This window comes from Miniopterus natalensis, chromosome 12, assembly GCF_054644295.1.
Source record: "Miniopterus natalensis isolate mMinNat1 chromosome 12, mMinNat1.hap1, whole genome shotgun sequence".
Taxonomy (NCBI): domain Eukaryota; kingdom Metazoa; phylum Chordata; class Mammalia; order Chiroptera; family Miniopteridae; genus Miniopterus; species Miniopterus natalensis.
Genome location: NC_142092.1, coordinates 32,072,940 through 32,086,615, shown reverse-complemented (window position 1 = coordinate 32,086,615; position 13,676 = coordinate 32,072,940). Strand labels below are relative to the sequence as shown.

At 39.8% G+C, this 13,676-nt stretch overlaps 1 protein-coding gene across 2 annotated transcripts in view; it reads left to right on the top strand.

Annotated features, from left to right (window-relative positions):
• The window catches only part of SMARCA2 (SWI/SNF related BAF chromatin remodeling complex subunit ATPase 2), a 157,034-nt gene extending 145,822 nt beyond the window's left edge, over positions 1 to 11,212 (top strand). For both annotated transcript variants that reach the window (XM_087822686.1, XM_087822685.1), the window contains 5 exons: positions 1,000 to 1,105; positions 1,571 to 1,672; positions 4,263 to 4,395; positions 8,957 to 9,099; positions 10,322 to 11,212. In XM_087822686.1, coding sequence (XP_087678812.1) covers positions 1,000 to 1,105; positions 1,571 to 1,672; positions 4,263 to 4,395; positions 8,957 to 9,099; positions 10,322 to 10,357 — 520 coding nt within the window. In that variant the 3' untranslated portion in view covers positions 10,358 to 11,212. The remainder of the gene's footprint in view (positions 1 to 999; positions 1,106 to 1,570; positions 1,673 to 4,262; positions 4,396 to 8,956; positions 9,100 to 10,321) is intronic.
• Positions 11,213 to 13,676: the final 2,464 nt, after the last annotated feature.

Here is a 13,676-nt window from a genome sequence, read left to right as displayed (position 1 = left end):
CACTCCTAAAATCACCTTCTGAAGTTGGCATGGCAGTGATTTGTGGTTATTTTTTTATATTTCTGGCTTCACAAAAGAAACAGAGATGGCATCATAAGAAAAGCAAGATTTTCGTGAAAAATGGCTATACCACATCCCACCAGCTGTTACTGATCCAGATAGGCCAAGTCAGATATTAGGCTTGTGAATCTAAATTATGTGTATTTTGTTCTTTTAACCATGTCTGCTTCTAATGTTAAATGACGTTTAAAGCTTATAGTGCTTTATTGCCTGTTTTTCAAGATGACAAAATGCTAAGCCTTTGTTGCTAATAAATCTGCTTTCAAATAAAGCTACCCTGCACATGGGGGAGGGTACAGCACTAAGTCCAGAAACATCAGGCATCCACACTCGCTAAATACGTTTGTTGTTTTCTGCCCAAATTGCTCCATACACACAAAAGTGCAGTTAGGCGAGATGACGGGGCTCCCCCTGGCAAATAATAATAAAGGTACAGTGCGTAAAATACTCTAAAAGGAACAAGACTGAAAAGATAGTCACTAGGTACATATAAAAGCTTTTCATTTGCAGTTCCAGAGTATATTCTAACCTATGAATATAAAGTGAATTTGAAGACAAAGGAATATGGAAATAATGCCTGTTGTTGTTTTACCAACTCAATTATTATTCATTTAAAAACTGAATTTAGGTTGAATAGGATATTTCAAATTTTTCTATCAAAATTAAAAGAATTGCTGTGAAAGAAATCTGCAGTGGACCTCTCGTATCAGATGTGACAGAAGTGGGGACCTAATGGTATTTTAATGTGATTTCGCGGAAGAGGCATTAGTCTCTAGTAGAGTTGTAGTATCAAGTTTTCCTTGATATAAAGAGCCCCACATCAATTATGCACGGGATGCCAGTTTGCTTTTCTGACACTTTCTGAAATGAAATAAAATAGCACCTTTCCTCAGCAGTGCATGATCTGTTACGTGTCTGTTTGTTTCCCCCCCCCTACAGTTCAGGGCGACAGCTCAGTGAAGTCTTCATTCAGTTACCGTCAAGGAAAGAATTACCAGAATACTATGAATTAATTAGGAAGCCGGTGGATTTCAAAAAAATAAAGGTAGATATTTTTTTGTTTTTACAAACTTTATTTTTATCAAGAAGTGTAAATTCATTGAAACTGTGATAGTTAGGATGTGGCAGTGGCATCTTGTCTGGTCACCGCTGACTCCCACCCAGGGCTTGTCACCAGAAAGGCTGGGATGTACTTGTGCCTTTACATGGGCATTACTCAATCATCGTGTTGAGAGCTCTATTATATTGTATTTTATTTAAGAAGTTTCAGACTTTTCAGACCCATTGCTCTTTCCCTTTCCCTCCCTATGCTCCTCCTTCCCCCTCCTAAGAAGGCACACGCGTGGGAGGGTGGGCCCTGTGAATGGCACCCCTGGCGTTGCGCAGTCCCACATCCGGGCAAGGCTGTGTGCCGAGAAGACAAAGGGAGAATTGGGCTTTGTGAACCAAGCTATGACTTGTATTTTTCTCTCCCCCTTCTTTCTTCTCTTTTATCCAAACCTTTCCTTAGGAAAGAATTCGTAATCATAAGTACCGGAGCCTGGGTGACCTGGAGAAAGATGTCATGCTCCTCTGTCATAACGCTCAGACGTTCAACTTGGAGGGATCCCAGGTCTGTCTTGAGTTGGCTGAAAACATTTTAACCTTAAACGTCTTGTGTTCTTTTAAGTAAAACATTTCATTTTCTACTTTTGAACCATTGCTCACTACCCTGGCAGAAGGAAAGTGAAAAACAAAAGCCTATATTCCATGCTACCTGCGTAAGTAAATTGAGGCCTTGGCATTTCCAAGTTCATGCCAGCTCTGTTATACCATAGCTGCGCCAGCTCCTACTCACGTGTCCCTTAAAGGCTTCGCTTCTAATTAGTGGAGGAATTCAACTGAATCACTTCATGTAACACTTGCAGGCAGGAGGTCCAGTTCTGGCTTCTATAGAGATTGTGTGTTTGATTACATTTACCTTTGTTTTTTCTGATTATAACCTTGCATCGGGAGTCGAAACTACTCTGATTTAAAACAAGAAATGGATGTAAAAAAAAAAAACCATTGCCTTAATTGCTTACAAAAAATTGCTTTTCGTCAGGCCAATTGCAATTCTCTTTATTCCTCCCATCTCCACAGTAAGCAAGCCTAAGAATATGTAAGTGACATTGAATTTACTAAAAATAACTAGGGGGAGGACACTTTCGCTTTAATTACACTTCAGTTCCACTCACCTTTTGTAGGAACTCCCTTTTTTTCCTATCTGCTTTTCTGGCCTAATCTCATACCCATGAAGCAGACCAAGAAGAGAGGACAAGGTCAGCGTGTCTGCCAACCACCATTAAATTCCTTAGGTCTCTTTCCCGATGTTGCTGCTTGACATTCATGTCAGTTCCAATCACTAAACTGGAGAACACAGGAGCCCTCAGAATGTGCCTCGAACAGGCTGTATGTACATTTCTAGGTTAACAGCAGTTAACAGTAGTATTATTTTGACCAAAACGGGACTTGAAAGCAAACCTTGTGTCTTCAAGACACTCTTCAAAGAAAGCTAAGATGAAAACCAGGACATAGAGAGTAAATACACGAGTCAGCAAGGAAGTCTTTTTGTGAATGACCGTTTGTAGTCTCTGGATAGATTTTTGGGTTCTTTATAATACCATGGCAACACTGTGACGAGTACCCTGTCGGGTTCCAGTCCCACAGCCTCCCTCTCTGCCCACAGTCACTGTCTCACCATCTCACCCCTGAAATGGCCTCTTGACTGGCTTCCTTCCAAGCCCATCCTGGATATTAGTCTGTCTTTCTGGCCACCACCTTATCCTGTCCATCTGCGGCCCACCAAGCTTTGTGGTTCCCCATGTACTGTTGAATTCTGGAATAATTTGACCCTCCATAGGCTGTTTCCTAAAGTTGTGCCCGACCCTAACTCTTTAGCCTCATTTCCTGCTACCCCTCAAACTAAACAGTTTATAGTCTAGTCAGGTGGTCCCTTAAACACCTGCTTCCCCAGATATGCGTGCAGTTGTAAGAAATACTGCCGAGAGCCTGTGTACCCTTTATATCATCACAAGATAGTGACATATTACGTAACATAGTCCAGTAGCGTAACCTGGAGTTGACGTTGCTAAAATCCTAGGTGCATCTTTTTTATTCTTGCCTCACCTTTCTCACTTGCTCTCCTTTCCTAAAAAGCCCCTCTCCTTTCTCACCCCTGATGGAATCCTCCTCACCTCTAAGATCCAGCTCACCCCTGGTGTCTCCAGCTAGTTCTGCGCATTCAGCACTCTTGCATCTTGTAAACCGGAAACTGTACCCCTTAACCAACAGCCCCCCGTCTCCTCCTCCCGCTGGCAACCACCATTCTACTTTCATGAGTTTGACTACTTTAGATAGTGGAATCATTTAGTATTTGTCTTTTTGTAATTGGCTTATTTCACTTAGCATATTGCAGGATTTTTGTTCCTTTTCAAGGCTGAATAGTATCCCATTGTATGTATAGACCGCATTTTATTTACTCACCCATCAGTGGACACTTGGTTTACTTTTACCCCTTGGCTACAGTGAATGCTGCTGTGAACATGGTGTGCGAATAATGTCTTCATGTTCTTGCTTTCAGTTCTTTTGGATATATACCTAGAGAGAGACTGCTAGATATATGGTACTTTATTTTAAATTTTTTGGAAAAAGGGAACATTTCAGAACTTTTATCTCTCTTAGCAACTACACAGGGCTATGTTCAGGTATGTGGGAACACTAAAAATAAAGTATTGATTGGAATAGTATTGGCTGGTACTGATAAACTCAGTAATAGAATTGCCTCCACTTTGTTAGGGGAATTGCATTTTAAAGAAGGTTGCTTTGCCACACTACTTGATAGATCAGTTTAAATAAGGAAAGTTTTTTTTAAATAGTTTTGTTGTCAAAGATGAGAGGATATGTTACAGAAGTCCACGCTTCTCTCCCAAGTGCGCATACACACACACTCTGAAGCTATTTCAGCTGCATCGTAGACTTTTTTCTGTAAGAATGTGTGTGTCAGTATTAGACTTGGGCGTTTTCTTATTTGGTTGTCGTATAGGCATAAAGGCTGACACTGATGTTTCTACTAAAATCCACATAAAATAAAGGTTTGTTTCATAAGGAGAAGTGCACGCTGCGACTGTGAATCTTGGGCCCTCAGCTCGCAGATTTTAACAGATGCCACTTTGCCCCTTTAGATCTACGAAGACTCCATCGTCTTACAGTCAGTGTTTAAGAGCGCGCGGCAGAAAATCGCCAAAGAGGAGGAGAGCGAGGAGGAAAGCAACGAAGAGGAAGAGGAGGAAGATGAAGAGGAGTCAGAGTCGGAGGGTAAGCTCGGGCACCTGGCTCCTGCCTCTGCGCCCTCTCCCGCCTGCATCGGTGTTTGCACAGATGCTAGAGTCAGGCAGGTCTGGATTCCAGTCCCTGTCCTACCGTGTCCTCACCGGGCAACCTCAGGCAGTGACGTAGCCCAGCTCAAGCTCAGTTCTCGCTGCTGGGAAACTGAGGTAATAAGCACGCCTCCCGAAGCTTAGCGTGTGGCCAGGCTCAGCGTGAATGTTCGCTGAAGGCTCCTGTGAAAACCAGTGTAATGTATATTTTCTGTCGACATTATGGTTAATACCTCCTACCTGTTCTTTAGCACAGTGGTTTTGTTAGCTGGGCTCTACCCCAGAGTTTCAGAACAGTCGCCTGCGAGACAATATCTCTAACAAGTTCCCAGGGGATACTGGTGCTGCTTGGCCCAGGACCACACTCTGAGTTAGAAAATAACCGCCCCACTGCGTTGGAACTGTGGTCCATTTTATTCATCATGGATCAGACACCGATCCTTCCTTTATTTAAAATGTTGACAGTTTGGTTCACCGTATATTTTTGGCATTGCGTTTTTAAAACATTGCATTAGAATATTTGTTTCGATGACCTCTTAAATGTTACACCCAAGGGAAGTACCTCTCTTGTCTCGCCATAGCACAACCCCGGTTGATAAACCTTCGTCTTCAACAGTTAAAGCAGCCCTCACGAGTCTAAAGTTTCTTCTTACCTAATGATGTTTTCACCCCATACCTCCTCTCAAATAAATCCCAGTAGTTTATGATCTGCTATGTTAAACAACACAGATATGCTTAAAATTTTCTTTATTAGATTTGTTCCTAATTACATATTGAGTACAGACAACTTGGAAAATATTTTTTAAAAGCTTGTATAATTTTATTACCCAATATACATTTAACATTTTGAAAAGTTCCCTTCCAGTTTTTTCTACACATAAGTATTTTGTTTATAAAAGTATAGCATGCTGTTTTATGGCATGGTTCTTCTATTGAGAACATTTTCCCACAGCAATCAGTGTTTCTCTACAGTAATTTATATTACCATTTATTAACGAATGTACCAAAATGTGTTACTCTCTAAATAATGCTGTCCTCAACATTCTTACCCGTAAATCATTGCAAACATCTTTAAAACTTCTGATGCTTACATATCGCCGCATATCTAGAGTTTACATCATTGACCGCAGTCCGTCATTCTTAGGAGTGATCCTGCCTTTGATTTACTTAACCATTTTCAATTTTATATGGTTCTTACCTAGTTCTAATATCCTAGATTTTGATGAATAAGTCTATATTATCTTAGCTAGATATTTCCTTTTGTAGAGCCAGATTTCGAATCTATTCTCAAATAGCTGCCCTCCCTTCCCATCTATCAGTTTAGCTTCTTTAATCTCTCGAGGGTTAGTGTATTAACTTTCTATTGCCGCTGTTACAAATTACCACAAACTCTGTGGCTCAATAAAACAAAAATTTATGATCTCGTTCTGCAAGTCACAAGTTTGGTATGGGTCTCTCTGGGCCAAAATCAAGGGGTCAGCGGCCTGCATTCCTTTCTGGGGCCCCTAGGGGAGAATCCATCTTCTTGTGCCTCCTCCCCTTAAACTTTCGGTTTTCTGTTGAGGTATAATTGACATGTAACATTAGTTTCAGGTATTAATTTCATTATTTGTTTTATATACAACATAATGATTTGATATTTGTATAGTGAAATGATCACCATAAATTCAGTTAACTTTCATCACTGTACATAGTTAGAAAATTGGTTTTTCTTGTGATGAGAACTTTTAAGATTTACTCCTAGCGACTTTCAAATATGCAGTACAGTATTAGCTGTACTTACCATGCTGTACCTTAACCCTGTGACTTTATAACTAGAAGTTTGTACCTCTTGATACCTTTAACCTATTTTCACCGCCTTGCAACCCTCCCCCTTTACCTCTGGCAACCACCAAATCTGTTCTCTGTATCTGTGAGCTTGTTTTTGTTACTTAGATTCCACATATAAGTGAGATCATGCGTATTTGTCTGACTTGCTACACTTAGCATAATACCCTCTAGGTCCATCCACGTTGTCGCAAATGGCAAGATTCCATTCTTTTTTTTATGGCTGAATAGTATTCCCTTGTATATATGTGTGTGTGTATACATGTAGATATGTACCACATCTTTATGTATTCATTCATTGATGGACATTTAGGTTGTTTCCATATCTTGTCTATTGTGAATGTTGTTGCAGTGAACATAGGGGTGCATATATCTTTGAGTTGGTATTTTTGTTTTCTTCTGATAGATTCCCAAAAAAGGAATTTCTGGATCTTACGGTGGTTCTATTTTTAATTTTGGGAGGGTCCTCCATACTGTTTTCCACAGTGGCTGCACCAATTTTATTCCCACCAGTGGTGCACAGGCTTCCTTTCTCCACATCCTCACCAGCACTTATTTCTTATATTTTTGATGATAGCCATTCTAACAGGTGTGAAGTAACATCTCGTTGTGGTTTCGATTTGTTTTTCTCTGATTATTAGTGATGTTGAACACCTTTTATTGTATCTATTGGCCACCTGTTGGGAAAGTGCCTATTCAGATCTTTTGCCCATTTTATATCAGATTGTTAGCCTTTTTTGTTAGAGTTCTTTTTATAGTCTGGTGCATAGTCTGGTGCTTAATTCCTTATCAGATATGTGTGACAAATATTTTCTCACATTCAGTAGGTTAACTTTATTTTGTTTGATGGTTTTCTTTGCTGTGCAAGAAATTTTTAGCTTAACGTCATCCCACGTGTTTATTTTTGCATTCACAGCCTTTGCTTTTAGTATCACATCTTAAAGATCATCTCCAAGATTGATGTCAAAGAGCTTACAGCCTATGTTTTCTTCTAGGAGTTTTATGATTTACATTCAAGTCTTTGATCCATTTTGAGTAAGGTGTAAGATAAGTAATCTAGTTTAATTCCTATGCACGTGGCTGTCCAGTTTTCAACACCATTTATTGAATAACTGTCCTTTCCCCATTGTATATTCCTGCCTCCTTTGTCATAAATTATTCTGTTCCATTGATTTATGTGCCGATACCATACTGTTCTGATTACTATGGCCTTGTACTATAGTTTGATATCAGGTAGCATGATACCTCTAACTTTGTTCTTCTCTCATGATTGCTTTGGCAATTCATGGCCTTTTGTGTTTCCATATAAATTTTAGGATGATTTAATTTCTATGAAAATGCCACTGGAATTTTGATAGGGATTGCATTGAATCTGTAGATTGCTTTGGATAGTATGGATATTTTAACACTATTAATCCTTTCAATTTATGAGTATGAACTATGCTTTCCTTTATTAATGTCTTCTTCAATGTTTTGTCATTTTCAGTGTACAAGTCTTTCCCTTCCTTGGTTAAATTTATTCCTAGGTATTTTATTCTTTTTGAGACCCACCAAACATGATGTTCTGGCAAAGCTGGTTTGAATGAGAGATCCACTTTCTCAGTGAATTCATCATCAAATCCTAAAAACACTGTCCTATAGACACTTGTCTCAGAACAATGCCTTGGGGTACACACCTATATTTGTTATAGCACTTCGAATGCCTCCAAGTGTTCTTATTTCTATCCTTAGAATAATCCTGTGAGAGTGGAAAAGAGTGCTCTCTCTCTGAGGGCTAATTTAGCAGAGCACTGTTAGAAGCTTGCCATATAGATATGTGCACCATACTGCCCCCAGATTCTGCCAGGATATGCCAACAAAGAGCTTTATGGCATTTTTGTTTGTAGAGGCAGAAAGCTGGGAACTTTAGCACCTATTGCTAGGGGACTGGTTAAAAAAATTCTAGTGTACACATAAGATGCAAAATTTTGGGGTTGATAATAGAAACGTCCCATACAGGTGGGTAAAAAAGGTGTGGGATACGAGTATAAAGGATCCCTTTGGGATAAGTACGTAAAGCACATGTGTGCACACTTGAGTTCATGTTCTTCCTCTATGGCTCTTTCTCTGCGTCATTAGAGTTGTACACAGGGATGGATATATTTTGTAGGGACGGATGTGTACCTTTTTTTCCTGGCATAATCGCCAGAACGAGAACAGTAGGTAGAGAGACTACAGATGGGGAAGAAACCTTTCTATGTTAAAAATGTTCAACTGTTTGAATTTTCTTTTTAAGTCAACTGGAGTTATCCACACAGTAAAATTATTGGCCTGATTTTTTTACCCTTTAAACTTATATTTTTTAATGTCAAAGCCCTAGTAAGTAAATGCCTGTACCCCTCCACAAAGTCGAAAAGGCAGCCCTCATCACCTGCTTAGGGAGATTCCCCCTCAGCCCTTCGGAGATGGGCGGGGACCCAGCTGCCCGCCATGGGCCCCGCTGCCTCTCGCCGCCCGGTTAAGGTCACTGCGTAACGTATCGTCCCAACCAAGACGCAAGCAGGTGAAGGGTGCTAACGAGACAGGACGATGGAAACCAGGCGTAAATCGTGACCTGGACACGCCATTGGAATCTACCTGTAAAAGGACTTCCCCATGATTCCTCATTGCTGTCTATTTTGTTTTCACTGTAGCAAAATCTGTTAAGGTGAAAATCAAGCTCAATAAAAAAGACGAGAAAGGTCGGGACAAAGGAAAAGGCAAGAAAAGGCCAAATCGAGGAAAAGCCAAACCTGTGGTGAGCGACTTCGACAGCGACGAAGAGCAGGATGAAAATGTAAGGGCTGGTGTGGCACCCCCTGCGCTGGCTCCCCTCCTGTTCCCGGGCCCTTCCCACCCTCTTCCCTTTATTACGTAGAAATGAAAATGTCAGGATTTGGCGAGATTTCATTTTTGATGGACTGAACTGCATGTTTTATAAGAGAATTTGGGTCTTTGTCTATTGCTTTTTTAATAGTCTTCAAAAATGAAAAACACTAAATCACGTTTCCTTTTCCCCTTTCTTATCTCCCCACTGCTTGCCTACAGATAGTTTTCTCCGTGGCCAGTTAATATTTTATATCCGTAACACCCAGCAAGTGCCTAGTCTATAGCAATATATAGATGAAATAAGGATTAGATGGAAGAAAAAGTGTTAAGAAGTCAGAGCTTTGGGTTTGAGTTGATTTTTAAAACACTGTACAAAAAACCCAGATGAATTTTTAAGTACCTAGAGGTGTTGTTTTTAATCATTGAAAGATGCCCGCAGCATTTATGGAGCCAGGCCCGGAAATAAGCACCTTCCTGTATGGTGCTGTATTTAATGCTTCTATTAGCATTATGGCATAGACTCAGCATTGATTTATGTATATGTGGGGAGTGACATCTGTGTGTTTTACTGCTGGTCATGTAAGTAGATAGCAGAGGCTGAATTCAGGTGCGATAGCCTGACTCCTCCAGTGCACTGTCCCTGACTGCGGGCAGCCAGGGAGCAGAGACTTTTAATGCACTGCCTTCTGCAGCGCCCTCCGCTTCATTCACTTCTCAGAGGACCTCAGGTTCCCCACCACCTACGTTTTCTTTCTGGCACGCTCATTTTCCATTTGTCTCAGTCTGATGAAAAAGTTGCAGAATTCTTACCCTTACCCCATGGACACAGGCATTTTAAAATACATTTAAAATACTGTGTTTTCTTCAGTAGACTTACCGGGGGGTACACATCAAAAGCATGGTACTTTTCCCTCCTGTGGATTTTCTAAAACTTAGCACTAAAAATAGAAATTCTTAGCTGTAAACCTTTCCTGCCAAAGTGAAAGAGAGCAAAAGACTGGCACAGAAAGGAGGTGGTGCGTTGCGGTTCCGCGTAGGGGGCGCTGGTGCCTCAGTAGGCTTTTCATCTGGCAGGGTGAAGAGGCATAACTGTTTCCAAAATGTCATTTGTTTTCTCCATTGCCCCTTGGTGGGTTATGTCTTCTTTTCCTCATATGTAAGTTCATTCCATTTTATCTTTTTACTTTTAGGAACAGTCAGAAGCAAGCGGGACTGATGACGAGTGATTGATGCGGACCTGTTTCCTTGGTAGAACTGAACTCCTTTCCCTTCCTCCCCTCTCTCATTCTACCCAGTGAGTTCATTTGTCATATGGGCACTGGGCTGTTTCTATATCATCATCATCTATAAACTAGCTTTAGGATAGTGCCAGACAAACATATGATATCATGGTGTAAAAAAACACACACACACGTACGCAAATATTTGTAACATATTGTGACCAAATGGGCCTCAAAGATTCAAAGATTAAAACAAACAAAGCTTTTGATGGAAAATATGTGGGTGGATAGTATATTTCTATGGGTGGGTCTAATTTGGTAATGGTTTGATTGTGCCTGGTTTTATCACCTGTTCTGATGAGAAGATTTTTGTCTTTTTGTAGCACTGATAACCAGGAGAAGCCATTAAAGTCACTGGTTATTTTATTTTTCATCAGGCAATTTGCAAGATTTTTATTTGTTCGGTATTGTTTTTTTTACACTGTGGTACATATAAGCAACTTTAATAGGTGATTAATGTACAGTAGTTAGACTTCACCTGCATAGACATTTTCCCATTTTATGCTCTATGATCTGAAAAAAAAAATGCTTTTTGAATTGTATAAGATTTATGTCTACTGTAAACATTGCTTAATTTTCTTTTGCTCTTGATTATAAAAGGTTTTGTTGAAAATGCTATTGAATATTGCAATCTATATAGTGCATTGGATGGCTTTTTTTTTGTCAACCTGATCTCCTATGTTACGAATGTGTATCGTCTCCTTCTCCCTAAAGTGTACTTAATCTTTGCTTTCTTTGCACAATGTCTTTGGTTGCAAGTCATAAGCCTGAGGCAAATAAAATTCCAGTAATTTCCAAGAATGTGGTGGTGGTGCTTTCATAATAAAGAGATAATTTACCTCAACAAACGTTGCTTCTTGTTTTTAAGTCCTAGAGGACTGAAACTCTAGTGCCTGAGTGACAGTCTCCTGCAAAGCACTGGACAGGCTTTTGCTACAGAACATTTGGAAGGAATCAAAAAGGACAGAGAGCCAGTCTGCTGAAATGAACCAGGTGTGTTGCAAGGGAGAGGAGTCTATTCATTCGGTGGCTTTAAACTTGAACAACAACAGAGATAATTGCCATGGACTAAGCCACACTAAGCCCCCTTCAGCCTTTTCTAGTGGTTTAAATTGTTTACTAGCCAGAAAATCTTGCTTTATTTTACTCCAAGTCAACAGAAATTAAACTCATTTTAAAAATTTTCTCTAAGAACACTTATTTTTGGTCATAATAAAACAAATATGTATGAACACTTGAGATTTCCAGTGTCTGATCTGACACGGAAGGAGCTTGGAAGTAATCTGCCCTTCACAAAACAAGAAAGCCAAACAAACTGGAAATCAACAGCTCTTCTTAGATCAGAGAACTGGGGTCACAGGGCAAACCAACTGACCCGAAAACTGAGGCCATACATAGGCAGATGCAGAGAAGCACGACCTACTAAGCAGAAGACCAGGAAAACCTAACCTGTAACTGATGAGTTGCTGGAGACTCAGTGCGGACAAGTTTGAGAGAGAATTTCAGGGGGCGCCAGTCTCGGGAGCTTCACCTCCAAGTGTCCTATCAGGATCTCACAGTGAAGAGGGAGAAATCTCATGTTTTTAGCAGTCGGAGGGGGAAAGTTGCCATTTTAAATTATGCCCAGTATATTTTGGCGTCCTTAACAAGGCTGTGCTCAACAGAAACTTCTACCAGAGGCTAATTGACCTGGAACAAGGGAAATAAACACCCAACTCCAGTATCCTCTAACCTTGTTTCTCCAAAGGGGGGGCGGGCAAAAAACTGAGAAGTACTTGTAAAGATCATAGCCCAGGGTCATAGGCTCACTAAAAAACAGACCTAACCATAGGCTATAGAACATTTTCCCTCACCCAGCTTCTCCCTTCCCCTCATCACCACATCAGCAGGCCTTCTGTATAACAAGGTAATACAATTGAAAGAATTATGCATCTCAGGTCACATTTTTAAATTCTCCAGGAAAACAAACACAAGGACACCAGAGGAAACTTTAGTCTCTGACACTTTATAGCTACAGTAAACAGAGAACACAGCCAAACATAAAACCTCACACTACTCTATCTCAATTTCTACCCAGTACATTATATCCCACTTGCAACCAAAAATTACAAGGCAAATTAAAACACATTTCAAAGAGATAGAGCAAGCACAGCTGTCAGATATTAGAATTATCAGATGGAATTTAAAACAACTGATGATATGCCAAGGGCTCTAGTAAAAAACAAAAACGTGCAAGAACAGATGGGTGATGTAGAGAGATGGGAACTTAAAAAATCAAAAGGAAATATTAGAAATCAAAACACCGTAAGAGAAATGAAGAGTGCCTTTGGGAGAATCATTAGGCTGGCCAGGGGCAAGGAAAGAATCAGCTTGGAAAAATGTCAATAGGAACTTCCCAAACTGAAATCTAAGAAAGAAAATGAAAAAGGCAAAACATCCAAGCAGTGGGGGGGCAATTGTAAAAAGTGCAACATATACATGATGGGAATACCAGAAAGAGAAGAAGTTACAGAAATATTGAAGCAATAATGACAGAATTCCCAAAACTAATGAGAGACAACAAACTACAGAGCCAAGGAGCTCAGAGAACACCCAGCAGGATAAATACCAAAAATATCAATGTAGGCATATTATATCCAAAGTGCAGTAAAGCAAACACACAAAAAAAATATTGAAAAAAGCCAGATAGGAAAAATATCTATTGGAGCAAGGATAAGAAGTACATCTGACTTCTTAGAAGCCATGTAAGCGAGAAGAGCGTGGACAATTTAAGTATTAAGAGAAAAAACCAACCTAGAGTTCCATACCCTGTGAAATTGTCCTTTCAAAGTAAAAGAGAAACACTCTCAGACAAAAATTGAGGGAGTAGACCTTTGCAAGAAATGTTAAAAAGTTCTTTAGAGAAAAGGAAGATTTTATATATATAGGTCCAAAACGTGGATCTATATAAACGAAGAGTATTGGAGAAAGAATGAATGATCTTAATTGTTCAAACAGGTAAGAGTTTGCTTTAAAAAATAATTTATTCCATGATTATAGCTTATGGACAGTTAAAATGAATAACAACCCTATTACAAGGGATGGGAGGAGGGAGTGGGAATACTGTGTTATAAGTATTGTATTAGTGGTAAATGTATATTGCTAACTCAAAGGCAGCCATTAAAAATTGAAATGCTAAGACAGGACGGAAAACATGGAATTATATAAAATACTTAAAGCCTGAGGAGGCAGGAAAAATAAAAGAGTAGAAGACAAAAAAGAACAA